Source organism: Nerophis lumbriciformis, linkage group LG09 (assembly GCF_033978685.3).
Source record: "Nerophis lumbriciformis linkage group LG09, RoL_Nlum_v2.1, whole genome shotgun sequence".
Taxonomy (NCBI): Eukaryota; Metazoa; Chordata; class Actinopteri; order Syngnathiformes; family Syngnathidae; genus Nerophis; species Nerophis lumbriciformis.
The window spans coordinates 51,537,987-51,556,167 of NC_084556.2; the positions used below are offsets into that span (position 1 = coordinate 51,537,987).

An 18,181-nucleotide genomic window follows, 5' to 3' on the forward strand; every position below is an offset into this window, starting at 1 on the left:
CGGAGTCAAACGTCACCAGTGACTGCATTTGATTGGTGAAACGGAGTCAAACGTCACCAGTGACTGGATTTGATTGGTGAAACGGAGTCAAACGTCACCAGTGACTGCATTTGATTGGTGAAACTGAGTCAAACGTCACCAGTGACTGCATTTGATTGGTGAAACGGAGTCAAACGTCACCAGTGACTGCATTTGATTGGTGAAACGGAGTCAAACGTCACCAGTGACTGCATTTGATTGGTGAAACGGAGTCAAACGTCACCAGTGACTGCATTTGATTGGTGAAACGGAGTCAAACGTCACCAGTGACTGAATTTGATTGGTGAAACGGAGTCAAACGTCACCAGTGACTGGATTTGATTGGTGAAACGGAGTCAAACGTCACCAGTGACTGCATTTGATTGGTGAAACGGAGTCAAACGTCACCAGTGACTGCATTTGATTGGTGAAACAGAGTCAAACGTCACCAGTGACTGCATTTGATTGGTGAAACAGAGTCAAACGTCACCAGTGACTGCATTTGATTGGTGAAACAGAGTCAAACGTCACCAGTGACTGCATTTGATTGGTGAAACGGAGTCAAACGTCACCAGTGACTGCATTTGATTGGTGAAACGGAGTCAAACGTCACCAGTGACTACATTTGATTGGTGAAACGGAGTCAAACGTCACCAGTGACTGCATTTGATTGGTGAAACGGAGTCAAACGTCACCAGTGACTGCATTTGATTGGTGAAACGGAGTCAAACGTCACCAGTGACTGGATTTGATTGGTGAAACGGAGTCAAACGTCACCAGTGACTGCATTTGATTGGTGAAACGGAGTCAAACGTCACCAGTGACTGCATTTGATTGGTGAAACGGAGTCAAACGTCACCAGTGACTGGATTTGATTGGTGAAACGGAGTCAAACGTCACCAGTGACTGCATTTGATTGGTGAAACGGAATCAAACGTCACCAGTGACTGCATTTGATTGGTGAAACGGAGTCAAACGTCACCAGTGACTGCATTTGATTGGTGAAACGGAGTCAAACGTCACCAGTGACTGGATTTGATTGGTGAAACGGAGTCAAACGTCACCAGTGACTGGATTTGATTGGTGAAACGGAGTCAAACGTCACCAGTGACTGCATTTGATTGGTGAAACGGAGTCAAACGTCACCAGTGACTGCATTTGATTGGTGAAACGCAGGCATGCGATAGATCCAACTTTGAAGGTCTGTCTGACAAACCAAAACAAACAAAGCGTGCATTAACAGATCTGGTGGTAGCGGGGGTGTATATTGTAGCGTCCCGGAAGAGTTAGTGCTGCAAGGGGTTCTGGGTATTTGTTCTGTCGTGTTTATGTTGTGTTACGGTGCGGATGTTCTCCCGAAATGTGTTTGTCATTCTCGTTTGGTGTGGGTTCACATATTTGTAACAGTGTTAAAGTTCTTTATACGGCTACCCTCAGTGTGACCTGTATGGGAAATGATCAAGTATGCATTGCACGCTGTTTGTATGGAGGAAAAGCAGACGTGACGACAGGTTGTAGAGGATGCTAAAGGCAGTGCCTTTAAGGCACGCCCCCAATATTTTTGTCCGGGTAGAAATCGGGAGAATGGTTGCCCCGGGAGATTTTCGGGAGGGGCATTGAAATTCGGGAGTCTCCGGGGAAAATCGGGAGGGTTGGCAAGTATGCCTCTCCCTGAGAGAGCATAAGGAGGTTGAGTTGGGCGGGGTGGCGGGGGGTGTATATTGTAGCGTCCCGGAAGAGTTAGTGCTGCAAGGGGTTTCTGGGTATTTGTTCTGTTGTGTTTATGTTGTGTTACGGTGCAGATGTTCTCCCGAAATGTGTTTGTCATTCTTGTTTGGTGTGGGTTCACAGTGTGGCGCATATTTGTAAGAGTGTTAAAGTTGTTTATACGGCCACCCTTAGTGTCAGCAGTTGATCAAGTATGCGTTGCATTCACTTGTGTGTGTGAAAAGCCGTAGATATTATGTGACTGGGCCGGCACGCAAAGGCAGTGCCTTTAAGGTTTATTGGCGCTCTGTAATTCTCCATACGGCCGTGTACACAGCGGCGTTTTAAAAAAGTCATACATTTTCCTTTTTGAAACCGATACCGATAATTTTGAAACCCATCCATCCATCCATCTTCTTCCGCTTATCCGAGATCGGGTCGCGGGGGCAGCAGCTTAAGCAGGGAAGCCCAGACTTCCCTCTCCCCAGCCACTTCGTCCAGCTCCTCCCGGGGGATCCCGAGGCGTTCCCAGGCCAGCCGGGAGAGATAGTCTTCCCAGTGTGTCCTGGGTCTTCCCCGTGGCCTCCTACCGGTCGGACGTGCCCGGAACACCTTCCTAGGGAGGCGTTCGGGTGGCATCCTGACCAGATGCCCGAACCACCTCATCTGGCTCCTCTCCATGTGGAGGAGCAGCGGCTTTACTTTGAGCTCCTCCCGGATGACAGAGCTTCTCACCCTATCTCTAAGGGAGAGCCCCGCCACTCGGCGGAGGAAACTCATTTTGGCCACTTGTACCCGTGATCTTGTCCTTTCGGTCATGACCCAAAGCTCATGACCATAGGTGAGGATGGGAACGTAGATCGACCGGTAAATCGAGAGCTTTGCCTTCCGGCTCAGCTCCTTCTTCACCACAACGGATCGATACAGCGTCCGCATTACTGAAGACGCCGCACCGATCCGCCTGTCGATCTCACGATCCACTCTTCCCCCACTCGTGAACAAGACTCCGAGGTACTTGAACTCCTCCACTTGGGGCAAGATCTCCTCCCATACCCGGAGATGGCACTCCACCCTTTTCCGGGAGAGAACCATGGACTCGGACTTGGAGGTGCTGATTCCCATCCCAGTCGCTTCACACTCGGCTGCGAACCGATCCAGTGAGAGCTGAAGATCTTGGCCGGAGGAAGCCATCAGGACCACATCATCTGCAAATAGCAGAGACCTTATCCTGCAGCCACCAAACCAGATCCCCTCAACGCCCTGACTGCGCCTAGAAATTCTGTCCATAAAGGTTATGAACAGAATCGGTGACAAAGGGCAGCCTTGGCGGAGTCCAACCCTCACTGGAAACGTGTCCGACTTACTGCCGGCAATGCGGACCAAGCTCTGACACTGATCATACAGGGAGCGAACTGCCACAATAAGACAGTCCGTTAATTTTTAAACCGATACCGATAATTTATCGGCCGATAATATCGTCAGTCCGATATTATCGGACATCTCTAATTAGAACGAATCAAAACAAATTTACGGTGCCTTCCAAGGTTTGTCATTGGGTTGAGGTTTTTCTTGTCCTGATATGGGATCAGAACCGAGGATGTCGTCGTGGTTTGGGCACCCCTTTGAGGCACTTGTGATTGACACCGGTTTTAGCAGTAGTGCACAATAGTAAAGGAGACAAACAAGCGCCCGTTCATCTGGTGGCCAGAGTTTGACATTGTTTAGAATAACATGCCGTGTGTGTCTGTAGTGCATGCCTAGCTGATAGATGATGACCATGGTTTGTTGCCATAGAGCAGGGGTCTGCAACCCGCGGCTCCGGAGCCGCATGCGGCTCTTTGATCACTCTGATGCGGCTCAGCTGCATACTTGCCGAGACTTCCGGATTTCAGTACCTCTCGCAGAAAATTACCGGGATTAATATCCTCCGATATTCACCCTTACAATAATATTAAAGGCGTGCCATAATGGTACAGCATTTAGCGCCCTCTACAATCTATATAAACAGCGTGCCAGCCCAGTCTCTTGTTTTATGCATCTTCTGCTTGCACACGTAAGTGACCTTGGTCAACAGCCACACAGGTTACACTGACGGTGACCATATAAAACAACTTTAACACTCTTACTAATAATGCGCCACACTTTGAACCAAAACCAAACAAGAATGACAACCACATTTTGGGAGATTATCTGCAGCTTAACACAACATAAACACAACAGAACAAATACCCAGAATCCCATGCAGCCCTAACTCTTCCGGGCTACATTATACACCCCTGCTACCACCAAACCCCGCACCCACCCCAACCCTGCTCCCTCACACATCAACCCCCCCCCCCCCCCCCTTCCGTGCGTCGGTTGAGGTGGGTGGGGTTTGGTAGCAGGGGTGTATAATGTAGCCCGGAAGAGTTAGGGCTGCATGCGATTTGGGGTATTTCTTCTGTTACGGTGCAGATGTTCTCCCGAAATGTGTTTGTCATTCTTGTTTGGTGTGGGTTCGCAGTGTGGCGCATTATTAGCAAGAGTGTTAAAGTTTTTTATACCGCCACCGTCAGTGTAACCTGTGTGGTTGTTGACCAAGTATGCATTGCTGTCACTTATGTGAGCAAGCAGAAGCCCCATACATCGTGTGGCTGGGCCGGCACGCTGGTTGTAGTGGGCGCTAAATGCTGTACCATCACGGCACGTCCGAGAGAATAGTTGCCCCGAAATTCGTAGTCTGCCGGAAAAATCGGAAGGGTTGACAAGAATGACGCTGTCAAGCGCCATTCATATAAAACTCGCGGGCCGCACTAACATTCAATTTTCATATTAAGGTGTGGGCCGCGTGTCTGAGACCCTTGGTTTGTACATAGCACAAAGCAAAAAAAAAACTTTGAATGCACCGTCATTTCATTTTAAATTTCAAAAGATTTTTGTGGCTCCCATTGTTTTCTTTAATTTGTGAAACTGGTCAAAATGGCTCTTTGACTGGTAAAGGTTGCCGACCCCTGCCATAGAGCTAATAGTAGTAACTACTGTACATCACAATCACAGCTCTGTTGTTGACAGCTGTTGTTGACTTCTCCCTGTCGGACGGCGACAGGGCGGGAAAGAGGCGGCGACGTCTAGTTCTCGGGTACTCAGGCGGTTTCATTCGCCCCATGAAAACGACAATGACCATGTCCTTGAAAACTTTCGTTTCAGACCACCAAAAACGTTGTATGTGTGGGGATAACAGGCTATCTTCACGGTTTCTCTAAGCTACCAGACACTGAACGTGGGGAAACTCTCTCACCGAATGAGATCCAGCAGCGCGTCGGCAGAGCTGGTCATCGGCTTCTTGCTCTCATCGGAGTCCTCCTTCTGAGCGGCTCCACCGGGGTGGATGATGTACACCATGACGATGCCCACCACCACAGCCACGAAGGTGGTCCAGAGGTAGTAGGAGATGGTCATGATGCCCAGGCGGCTGGAGCACTTGGCATCCAGAGCCGCCAGACCCGACATCAAACTGAAATATGCAAAGATGAAGAAAGAGAGAAAAGGAGGAGAGACACATTTAGAAAAATATGCAATAATTCCCTTTAGAACAATTGGCGGCACATCCGGCCGGCCAAACATCATCCAAATAGGCTTGATGAAACTGTTCAAACTAGGGCTGATTATGCATGCAGTATCCCAGCCACCCCGCAGGGGGCAACAACAGCGAGGCGTATGTGTCACATCATATCTTGCTGATTGTATCCCAGCAAGAAATCGGCGTTCAAAGAACTCCGGCTTATTAGTGATTCCCAGAGCCCAAAAAAAGTCTGCGGGCTATAGAGCGTTTTCTATTCGGGCTCCAGTACTATGGAATGCCCTCCTGGTAACAGTTAGAGATGCTACCTCAGTAGAAGCATTTAAGTCCCATCTTAAAACTCATTTGTATACTCGAGCCTTTAAATAGACCCCCCTTTTTAGACCAGTTGATCTGCCGTTTCTTTTCTTTTTTGCTCTGCCCCCCTCTCCCTTGTGAAGGGGCGGGCAAAGGTCCGGTGGCCATGGATGAAGTGCTGGCTGTCCAGAGTCGGGACCCGGGGTGGACCGCTCGCCTGTGCATCGGTTGGGGACATCTTTGCGCTGCTGACCCGTCTCCACTCGGGATGGTCCCCTGCTGGGCCCACTATGGACTGGACTCTCACTATTATGTTAGATCCACTATGGACTGGACTCTCACTATAATGTTAGATCCACTATGGACTGGACTCTCACTATTATGTTAGATCCACTATGGACTGGACTCTCACTATTATTTTAGATCCACTATGGACTGGACTCTCACTATCATTTTAGATCCACTATGGACTGGACTCTCACTATTATGTTAGATCCACTGTGGACTGGACTCTCACTATTATTTTAGATCCACTATGGACTGGACTCTCACTATTATGTTAGATCCACTATGGACTGGACTCTCACTATTATGTTAGATCCACTATGGACTGGACTCTCACTATTATGTTAGATCCACTATGGACTGGACTCTCACTATTATGTTAGATCCAAGATGGACTGGACTCTCACTATTATGTTAGATCCACTATGGGCTGGACTCTCACTATTATGTTAGATCCGCTATGGACTGGACTCTCACTATTATGTTAGATCCACTATGGACTGGACTCTCACTATTATGTTAGATCCACTATGGACTGGACTCTCACTATTATGTTAGATCCACAATGGACTGGACTCTCACTATTATGTTAGATCCACTATGGACTGGACTCTCACTATTATTTTAGATCCACTATGGACTGGACTCTCACTATTATGTTAGATCCACTATGGACTGGACTCTCACTATTATTTTAGATCCACTATGGACTGGACTCTCACTATTATGTTAGATCCACTATGGACTGGACTCTCACTATTATGTTAGATCCACTATGGACTGGACTCTCACTATTAGGTTAGATCCACTTTGGACTGGACTCTCACTATTATGTTGGATCCACTATGGACTGGACTCTCACTATTATGTTAGATCCATTATGGACTGGACTCTCACTATTATTTTAGATCCACTATGGACTGGACTCTCACTATTATGTTAGATCCACTATGGACTGGACTCTCACTATTATGTTAGATCCACTATGGACTGGACTCTCACTATTAGGTTAGATCCACTTTGGACTGGACTCTCACTATTATGTTAGATCCACTATGGACTGGACTCTCACTATTATGTTAGATTCACTATGGACTGGACTCTCACTATTATGTTAGATCCACTATGGACTGGACTCTCACACTATTTTGTTAGATCCACTATGGACTGGACTCTCACTATTATTTTAGATCCACTACGGACTGGACTCTTACTATTATGTTAGATCCACTATGGACTGGACTCTCACTATTATGTTAGATCCACTTTGAACTGGACTTTCACTATTATGTTAGATCCACTATGGACTGGATTCTCACTATTATGTTAGATCCACTAGGGACTGGACTCTCACAATATTATGCTGGATCCACTGTGGACTGGACTCTCACTATTATTTTAGATCCACTATGGACTGGACTCTCACTATTATGTTAGATCCACTATGGACTGGACTCTCACACTATTATGTTAGATCCACTATGGACTGGACTCTCACTATTATGTTAGATCTACTTTGGACTGGACTTTCACTATTATGTTAGATCCACTATGGACTGGATTCTCACTATTATGTTAGATCCACAATGGACTGGATTCTCACTATTATGTTAGATCCACTATGGACTCAACTCTCACTATTATGTTAGATCCACAATGGACTGGACTCTCACTATTATGTTAGATCCACTATGGGCTGGACTCTCACTATTACGTTAGATCCACTATGGACTGGACTTTCACAATATTATGGTAGACCCACTTGACGTCCATTGCACCGGTCTCCCCAACATCTGCGGTCCTCTCCAAGGTTTCTCGTTGTCATCCCACTGGGTTGACAAGTACCAATGATTGTCACATACACACACTAGGTGTGGTGAAATTTTACCTCTCCATTTGACCCATCACCCTTGTTCACCCCCTGGGAGGTGAGGGGAGCAGTGGGCAGCAGCGGTGCCGTGCCCGGGAATCATTTTTGGTGATTTAACCCCCAATTCCAACCCTTGATGCTGAGCGCCAAGCAGGGAGGCAATTAAATCATTAACCATTTTTATAGTCTTTGGTATGACTCGGCCGGGGTTTGAACTCACAACCTACCTGTCAGAAAAATTGTATGTAAATTATCAAAAAACTTTCCGTTCCCTGAGTTCCCAATGAACAGACAAGAGGTTGTCTTTGTTACACCAAGCAAAGGCTTGGAAAATTCCATTGTGTACGATGGGAGGAGACGGGATGGGGGTTATCTATTGTCATCGAAGACCTGCTCAAGCTGAATCCAGGACCAGCCCAAGCCCGAGGCATCTTTTTATTTTGTGTTAATGTGACCGAAAACAATGACTGTTTACATACTCCCCATTCCTTTAGAAACAGATGTTGTTATGTAAACAGGGAAAGTCCAAGTAAAAAGCGTGGGTGACACTGTAAGAGGTTACAGGTCGACACGTTTCTCCTCAATTGAGCAAAATTGAACGATGCCTCTGTTTGATTCTTTGCTTCTTGTCTTGTTTAATAGATGTCATCAGTGTTTGAACCTGACACTACCGATCTCAGGGCGGACACTCTAACCACTAGGCCACTGAGTAGGAAGTTTTGTCTCTTTAGGAACTTTTCCAAACACCCACGGCTCGTCTTATATTGTTCTTCCGTGCTGCTACCGGCATGGTCGCTTTTGGACATCAGGTCGCCATATAAATGGCCAAATGATAGCCTGGGAAATTCTATTGCCGGCTGGCTGCTTCTCATTTAGCTACACGAGCAACAACCATATAAACGTTATTTATTGATAATTGTTGCAATTGTGGACTTGTCTCTTCAATATCTGTGAGCCGATCCATGTGCTTTTACCTGCACCTCAGCTGTTACTCGGCTCAAAAAGTCGTTCGATTTGTGGCTAGCAGTGTTGGGACTAGCACCGTTACTTTCGGCGGTAAATAGTAATCTAACGCGTAATTTTTTATATTCAGTAACTCAGTTACCGTTACTACATGATGCGTTACTGCGTTATTTTACGTTATTTTTTATGTAGTATCGGCGAGAAACTGAGAAGATCTGAGTGTGTTTTATTGGAGAGCTGCAGAAGAGGCGACGGAGATGAGGCGACAAGGAAGAGGCGCGCTCTGTGTGTGTGTGGGAGGGGGCGTGTCTGTGTTTACTAACAAGACATGGCGAAGCCCGAAGCCGAGTTTCTTAACATGGAGATATTCTCACTACTTTTCTTTTGTCGACCACAAAGAAAAGAACATTTTAGTTAAATGTAAGTTGTGTCTTGGATCAAAGATCCTATCCTAGCAATTCAAATCTGCTGAAACAGCTACAAAAGCAACATGCTTCGACGAAGCTAGTAAAGAGAGACAGACTTCACCTCCTAAGCAACAGCGGCTGGATTTTAACGAGGCACTGCTAGCCAGGACAACATTGTACACACACTCTGTCAATTCTCTTATATACTCTTTCATTCTAGACTAATGTTTGATTATCACATCACTCTAAATGTATAGACTATAAAGTTCACAAACATAAAGAGGGATGCTAGTGGGCCAGGCCAATCTTTCCTTATCTCTAAACTAAAACTGGGGAAATGTGTGGAGTGTTCTGGGCTTCAGACATGATTTTATTTCACAATTCCTGGAGAGAAAAAAACGCCTGGTTAGGCCCGCCTCTTCAAAATGGTGTTTTACAGGTTCTAGCGGCAAATAAAGTGAATGAAGCGACTATACACTGAGACGTTGGTCGCACACCGAGGCATATTTGGCTCGATCCGGCCCGCCAAAGTTTTTCATTTGGCCCGAATAGGCTTGATGAAACCATTCAAACTAGGGTTGCTCATGTATGCAGTACTCCCGCCACCCCACAGGGGGCAACAGAGAAGTAATATGTGTCACAATGAAGCAGCAGTGGGGGGAGTAGAAGAAGACAACTCAATAAAATAGCGCCGTCGACCCTGAAAACAATCTATATGAATTGCGAAAATCTGACTTTTTAACGACTGGACAAAAAAGTAGGAATGTGCCCGAGTCATTGTTTCCTGTCGGACCTTTTCAAGCGACGGACACATAAGCTTAATCACCTAACTTGGTAAAAGAATTGTAAGTAGATATCATTTGTGCATAAACATATTTAAATTGCAGACTTTGTGATATCTTTCGTATTCGTGGTGGTGTTGTATTTTTCTCTAAGAGTAACGATCAAACCTCGTTTAATACGTGTAGTGCTAAATTTGTCCAGTAGGGGGCAACAACGCTTATAGTGATAAGTCAAATACAATGTTTGATGTGTGAATGGTGTTTAATATTCTATATATTGTTGTCACTCAGTCAGCGTTTGTGGGTCTGATGCACCCGTTGCATTTTGTGGCTCTTAATGTTAAAATCCATCCATCCATCCATCCATCTTCTTCTGCTTATCCGAGGTCGGGTGGCGGGGGCAGCAGCCTAAGCAGGGAAGCCCAGACTTTCCTCTCCCCAGCCACTTCGTCCAGCTCCTCCCGGGGGATCCCGAGGCGTTCCCAGGCCAGCCGGGAGACATAGTCTTCCCAACGTGTCCTGGGTCTTCCCCGTGGCCTCCTACCGGTTGGACGTGCCCTAAACACCTCCCGAGGGAGGCGTTCGGGTGGCATCCTGACCAGATGCCCGAACCACCTCATCTGGCTCCTCTCGATGTGGAGGAGCAGTGGCTTTACTTTGAGCTCCCCCCGGATGGCAGAGCTTCTCACCCTATCTCTAAGGGAGAGCCCCGCCACCCGGCGGAGGAAACTCATTTCGGCCGCCTGTACCCGTGATCTTGTCCTTTCGGTCATAACCCAAAGCTCATGGCCATAGGTAAGGATGGGAACGTAGATCGACCGGTAAATTGAGAGCTTTGCCTTCCGGCTCAGCTCCTTCTTCACCACAACGGATCGATACAGCGTCCGCATTACTGAAGATGCCGCACCGATCCGCCTGTCGATCTCACGATCCACTTTTCCCTCACTCGTGAACAAGACTCCTAGGTACTTGAACTCCTCCACTTGGGGCAGGGTCTCCTCCCCAACCCGGAGATGGCACTAAACCCTTTTCCGGGCGAGAACCATGGACTCGGACTTGGAGGTGCTGATTCTCATCCCAGTCGCTTCACACTCGGCTGCGAACCGATCCAGTGAGAACTGAAGATCCTGGCCAGATGAAGCCATCAGGACCACATCATCTGCAAAAAGCAGAGACCTAATCCTGCAGCCACCAAACCGGATCCCCTCAACGCCTTGACAGCGCCTAGAAATTCTGTCCATAAAAGTTATGAACAGGATCGGTGACAAAGGGCAGCCTTGACGGAGTCCAACCCTCACTGGAAACGTGTCCGACTTACTGCCGGCAATGCGGACCAAGCTCTGACACTGATCATACAGGGAGCGGACAGCCACAATAAGACAGTCCGATACCCCATACTCTCTGAGCACTCCCCACAGGACCTCCCGAGGGACACGGTCAAATGCCTTCTCCAAGTCCACAAAGCACATGTAGACTGGTTGGGCAAACTCCCATGCACCCTCAAGGACCCTGCCGAGAGTATAGAGCTGGTCCACAGTTCCACGACCAGGACGAAAACCACACTGTTCCTCCTGAATCCGAGGTTGGACTATCCGGCGTAGCCTCCTCTCCAGTACACCTGAATAGACCTTACCGGGAAGGCTGAGGAGTATGTATTTAACTAATGTTAAAATACTGAACATATTATCCCAATAAACATCTGTTCAGTATTTTAACATAAAAGCGTTTGATTGTGAGGCATTAAAAGCCACAAAATGCAACGGGTCCATCAGACCCACAAACGCTGTCTGAGTAACAATATGAACGTTGCACGGAAAACATTTCTCTGCCAGTTTCTGCATCCCCACAGGGATTCTTCTTTTGTGTTTCTGCACCTGCGGTTCCCACACAAGGTTGCAACATTGTCTGTCAACACTGTCTGCTCTCATTTTCTCGCACATTTGACCCTCTGATGTTCTGTGTACCTACACTCTGTCCTCCTCCTTGATCAATTTCCACACTTCTATTTGCCACGGGTCCATTGGACCCGGACATCTTATATGTAATAGAAATGTGTAGGGGGGGTGTATGGTGTGTGGTCATTACCGGTAAATATGTATTCTGATATATGTTCTTCACAGAAAATGAGCCAAAGTCAGTGAGTCTCAGTTTGAAAAATTAATTAAGTGTATCATTTTTCTTTTAATAAAAAATGAAAACGGGTCCCACCATACAAGGGTTAACACTAAACCGTCTATTTTATTTACATGAAATACACAATGGACATTATTTATGTAAAATACACAAAGGGCGTTATCCTTTTGTTATATTTAATATTTTCAATCTTACAAACATGAATGAAGGAAAAAAAGTGTAAAGAAATAAAACGAAGGAAGGAAAATATTTCAAAAGAAGGAACATCAATCCTCAACAAAAAACTGGAGCTTCTGTTTCTTCGTGCTGTTTAAAAACACACACAGAGGCGTTTGTGAATCGAGGTTCCACTGTAATAAAATAAAGTCAGAACAGAGCCAGTCTAATTACCTCCATTGTTAGGAAATATGACCATATCACACCAACTCTCAAATCCCTTCACTGGCTTCCTGTTCCACTCAGGATTGAATTCAAAGTCTCCCTACTAACCCACCATGGAAATGCCCCCCTCTACCTCAAAGAACTACTCACCCCCAAATCCTCCACACCTCACCTCTGCTCCGGACAGGCTAACCTCGTCCAACCTCCGAGGACAAAGCTCCGAACAATGGGAGACCGGGCTTTCTGCTCCGCCGCTCCCAGTTTGTGGAACGCTCTCCCTGACCACCTGAGGGCACCACAGACTGTGGATGCTTTTAAAAAAGGCTTAAAAACCCTTCTTTTAAAAAAAGTCTTTTTTTTTTTTAGATATATGCATACTAGTTTTAGCTATTTGGCTGTTCTTGTTACGGCTCAGGCTCCTGCCAAAGCCGCTCATCCGTCTGTGCGCACCTCGGGACACGCCCACGGGTGCGCACATCCTGCCCTGCAGCAGCCGCAAGCTGCAATCACTCACCGGCAATCTACACTCCTGGGTCTGATGAGGGCAAGCATCAATAAAGGACCAGTGGACCCAAGGATCGGGGCGGGAACTTAGTTTTCTCATGGTGTAGTACCTACCCTTCGTCACCTGGAAAGTGAGCTGTGCATCTCACTTTTCCCTGGATCTCCCTCTGGACTCTGACTGCCTCCTTCGTTCCTCGACCTCTTGCTCGTCCCTGGATTCTGACGCCTCGCTCTCGCCCCGGATCATCTGCCTGCCCCCTGGACTTCCGCGTATCTCGTTCAACACGTTGGTAACACTCACTTCAGTTAAATTCTACACATAGTCTTACACCATTCCCTTTTGGATATAGTTCACACTCCATTTCCTTAGGTCAGTAGTATTGTTTATTATTATTTATATATATATATATATATATATATATTGACTATATATATAATAAATAATTGTATATACTGCCCCCTGGTGTCTGTTTGCCGTTACCTCCCCTTTAGTCCATACACAACAGTTCTAGTTTTTATTTTTATTTATTTTTTATCTTTTTTAATTTTTTTAATACACTGTAGCACTTTGAGGTTGTTTACTCAATGTAAAGTGCTTATTACAAATAAAATCTATTATTATTATTATTATTATTATTATTATTATTATTATTATTATTAGCTGACTGTGAAAAGGACAGCGGAGACGTGCACTGTCGTCCTTTTTTGTCAAATTAATCAATCAACAAATCCAAGTTTATTTATACAGCTCTTTATCACAAATGCCTCAAAGCGTCGTTGAAGGCTAACCATCCATTTTGTGCCACTTATTGCGTTCAGTGTCGCCTCGACTGAGCATTCAGCAGAAGGCTGCGTACATCTTGCACACCGAGGGCGCTTGTAAACAAATATACTGTCCAACAAATATAAATACATGTGCACTTTGTTACTGTTGTCGGTATCTGTGAGAAATACCTATTTATTTGATTTTATTGTTTCGATTTTGTACGGTGTCCTTGAGTGCCTAGAAAGGCGCCTTATAAATAAAATGTATTATTATTATTGACGGACTGTCTTATTGTGGCAGTTCGCTCCCTGTATAATCAGTGTCAGAGCTTGGTCCGCATTGCCGGCAGTAAGTCGGACACGTTTCCAGTGAGGGTTGGACTCCGTCAAGGCTGCCCTTTGTCACCCATTCTGTTCATAACCTTTATGGACAGAATTTCTAGGCGCAGTCAGGGCGTTGAGGGGATCTGGTTTGGTGGCTGCAGGATTAGGTCTCTGCTAGTGATGGGTCCGGCAACACCGATGCATCGGCGCATGCGTCGAGCTCATAGAGCGAAACCCTGTGTCGGTGCGCGTACCGCTTTTAGAAAGTCACGTGACCGATCATGAGCTGTTTTGGTCACGTGACCGATACGCCAACTGTGTCGCCTCCTCTGTGCCCTGTGAGCGGCTCTTTTCTACAGCCGGAGAAATAATAACTAAGAAGAGAAAGCGTCTAAAATTGAATACGTTGGAAAAACTGTTTTTTTTTTGTTTTTTTTTTAAATGTGTAAAAAATAAAATTAAAAGAATTCCCAGTCCACAATCATCCACAACACGTTCTCTTAGATTTCCATGTTATGATACATGTTCACATTATTTATTGACTGTATCTAAAAATGATAAAAATATATTTTTATTTAAATGAAGATATGAAATAATCCTAAATGAAATACGATGACTTGGTTTATATTATTGTATATACTAGGGCAGGGGTCACCAACGCGGTGCCCGCGGTCACCAGGTAGCCCGTAAGGACCAGATCAGTCGCCCGCTGGCCTGTTCTAAAAATAGCTCAAAGAGCAGCACTTACCAGTGAGCTGCCTCTATTTTTTAAATTTGATTTATTTACTAGCAAGCTGGTCTCGCTTTGCTCGACATTTTTAATTCTAAAAGAGACAAAACTCAAATAGAATTTGAAAATCCAAGAAAATATTTTAAAGACTTGGTCTTCACTTGGAATAAGCGGTAGAAAATGGATGGATGGATGGGTCTTCACTTGTTTAAATAAATTCATTTATTTTTGACTTTGCTTCTTATTACTTTTAGAAATACAATTTTAGAGAAAAAATACAACCTTAAAAATGATTTTAGGATTTTTAAACAAATATACCTTTTTCCCTTTTAAATTTCTTCCTCTTCTTTCCTGACAATTTAAATCAATGTTCAAGTAAATTTATTTATTTTTTTATTGTAAAGAATAATACATATTTTAGCTTCTGTTATTTCGACGAAGAATATTTGTGAAATATTTCTTCAAACTTGCTATGATTAAAATTCAAAAAAAATATTCTGACAAATCTGGAGAATCTGTAGAATCAAATTTAAATCTTATTTCAAAGAATTTTGAATTTCTTTTAAAAAAATTTGTTCTGGAAAATCTAGAAGAAATACTGATTTGTCTTTGTTAAATATTCTAACAAAGTGCAGATTGGATTTTAACCAATTTAAAACATGTCATCAAAATTCTAAAATGTATCTTAATCAGGAAAAATGACTAATGATGTTCCATAAATTCTTTTTTAAATTTTTTCAAAAAGATTCAAATAAGCTAGTTTTTCTCTTCTTTTTGTCGGTTGAATTTTGAATTATAAAGAGTCGAAATTGAAGATAAACTATGTTTCAAAATTTTATTTTAAATTTTTTCGTGTTTTCTCCTCTTTTAAACCGTTCAATTAAGTGTTTTTTTTCATCATTTATTCTCTACAAAAAACCTTCCGTAAAAGGAAAAAAAAATGTACGACGGAATGACAGACAGAAATACCCATTTTTTTATATATATAAATGTATTTATTTAGCTATTCTTGTTTAAATCACACTTACGTGTAACTTACAAATGACAATATATTTATTTATTTAAGTGTGTATCAAACTGGTAGCCCTTCGCATTAATCAGTACCCAAGAAGTAGTTTTTGGTTTCAAAAAGGTTGGTGACCCCTGTACTAGGGCATCAAATCAGTGTCAGTTGAGTCGGTCCATAGGTTGCCTGTAGGGATTTTTAATGTCCAGCAGATGTCAGTATTTAGTGACACAGTATCGACACAGTATCAATACAGTTTTGCAATGTGTCGAAACGCTTCATGACGCCTCATCAACCCATCACTAGTCTCTGCTATTTGCAGATGATGTGGTCCTGATGGCTTCCTCTGGCCAAGATCTTCAGCTCTCGCTGGATCGGTTCGCAGCCGAGTGTGAAGCGACTGGGATGGGAATCAGCACCTCCAAGTCCGAGTCCATGGTTCTCGCCCGGAAAAGGGTGGAGTGCCATCTCCGGGTTGGGGAGGAGATCTTGCCCCAAGTGGAGGAGTTTAAGTACCTCGGAGTCTTGTTCACGAGTGAGGGAAGAGTGGATCGTGAGATCGACAGGCGGATCGGTGCGGCGTCTTCAGTAATGCGGACGCTGTATCGATCCGTTGTGGTGAAGAAGGAGCTGAGCCGGAAGGCAAAGCTCTCGATTTACCGGTCGATCTACGTTCCCATCCTCACCTATGGTCATGAGCTTTGGGTCATGACCGAAAGGACAAGATCACGGGTACAAGCGGCCGAAATGAGTTTCCTCCGCCGAGTGGCGGGGCTCTCCCTTAGAGATAGGGTGAGAAGCTCTGTCATTCGGGGGGAGCTCAAAGTAAAGCCGCTGCTCCTCCACGTCGAGAGGAGCCAGATGAGGTGGTTCGGGCATCTGGTCAGGATGCCACCCGCACGTCCGACCGGTAGGAGGCCACGGGGAAGACCCAGGACACGCTGGGAAGACTATCTCTCCCGGCTGGCCTGGGAACGCCTCGGGATCCCCCGGGAGGAGCTGGACGAAGTGGCTGGGGAGAGGGAAGTCTGGGCTTCCCTGCTTAGGCTGCTGCCCCCGCGACCCGACCTCGGATAAGCGGAAGAAGATGGATGGATGGATTATTATGATTATTATTATTATATTTGCTGGTATGAATGGATGTTTTTTTATGCTGCTGGACACTTGAATTCCCCTACGTGGGATCAATAATATTTATTTATCTATATAATTTTTAGCTTATGTAGCCGAGGATCGGACCGCCAAGTGCCCTGCCTTCGGCTGCTGCCCAGCTCACACTGCACCCGACCTGTATGGCCCCTGGTATGGGTGGTGAGCCCATTGGAAGGGGGACCATTGTTGCCTCTTCGGGCTGTGTGTGGGGACTCAGCCTTCCCGGTAAGGTCTATTCAGGTGTACTGGAGAGGAGGCTACGCCGGATAGTCGAACCTCGGATTCAGGAGGAACAGTGTGGTTTTCGTCCTGGTCGTGGAACTGTGGACCAGCTCTATACTCTCGGCAGGGTCCTTGAGGGTGCATGGGAGTTTGCCCAACCAGTCTACATGTGCTTTGTGGACTTGGAGAAGGCATTCGACCGAAGTCCTGTGCTCAGAGAGTATGGGGTAACGGACGGTCTTATTGTGGCGGTCAGCTCCCTGTATGATCAGTGCCAGAGCTTGGTCCGCATTGCCGGCAGTAAGTCGGACACGTTTCCAGTGAGGGTTGGACTCCGCCAAGGCTGCCCTTTGTCACCCATTCTGTTCATAACTTTTATGGACAGAATTTCTAGGCGCAGTCAGGGCGTTGAGGGGATCTGGTTTGGTGGCTGCAGGATTAGGTCTCTGCTATTGTCAAGACTTGGTCCTTGGGTTTTGTTTTTTCCGGAAGGCAACGGAAAGTTGGCTCGGGCGAGACGGGAATGTGAGTACATGATTTATTAAACACTATCAAAAAAAGAACAAACGAAAGGCGCACACAAGGGCGGAGGTAAAAAAAAACTTGGCTAATGAAAACAAAAGACTTGCACAAAGGCAAAAGACTATGAACAAGAAACAAAAATGCACTTGGCATGGAACTGTGAACATGGCATGAAGAAGAGTGATCATAAAGTGTGATGTTGCCAGAAAGGCAGCCTGGCAACTCGAAGCTTAAATAATAGTGACATGATTAGTTAAAACAGGTGCGTGACTCAAAACGTGAAACAGGTGCGTGATGTGACAGGTGAAAACTAATGGTTGCTATGGTGACAAAACAAGAGAGTGAAACCAGGAACTAAAAAGCATCCAAAAAACAAACAGCACATATATATTATTATATATTTTATGTGGTACATGGTGAAATAAAAAGTGTGACCAGTAGATGGCAGTCACACATACGAGATACAGTAGACTGCAATATGATGGCAGTCACACATAAGAGATAAGTGTAGACTTCAATATGATGGCAGTCACACTTAAGAGATACGTGTAGTC

At 45.3% G+C, this 18,181-nt stretch overlaps 1 protein-coding gene across 2 annotated transcripts in view; it reads right to left on the reverse strand.

Annotated features, from left to right (window-relative positions):
- Window positions 1–18,181, reverse strand: part of LOC133607877 (excitatory amino acid transporter 5-like) — a 195,030-nt gene that overhangs the window by 101,239 nt on the left and 75,610 nt on the right. Inside the window, exons 1-2 of one of the 2 annotated variants that reach the window (XM_061962910.2) lie at window positions 13,021–13,271; window positions 5,003–5,218 (exon numbers count right to left, since the gene is read on the reverse strand). In XM_061962910.2, coding sequence (XP_061818894.1) covers window positions 5,003–5,214 — 212 coding nt within the window. In that variant the 5' untranslated portion in view covers window positions 5,215–5,218; window positions 13,021–13,271. Of the gene's footprint in view, window positions 1–5,002; window positions 5,219–13,020; window positions 13,272–18,181 lie in introns of those variants that run through there. The other variant, XM_061962909.2, reaches the window with a different exon arrangement.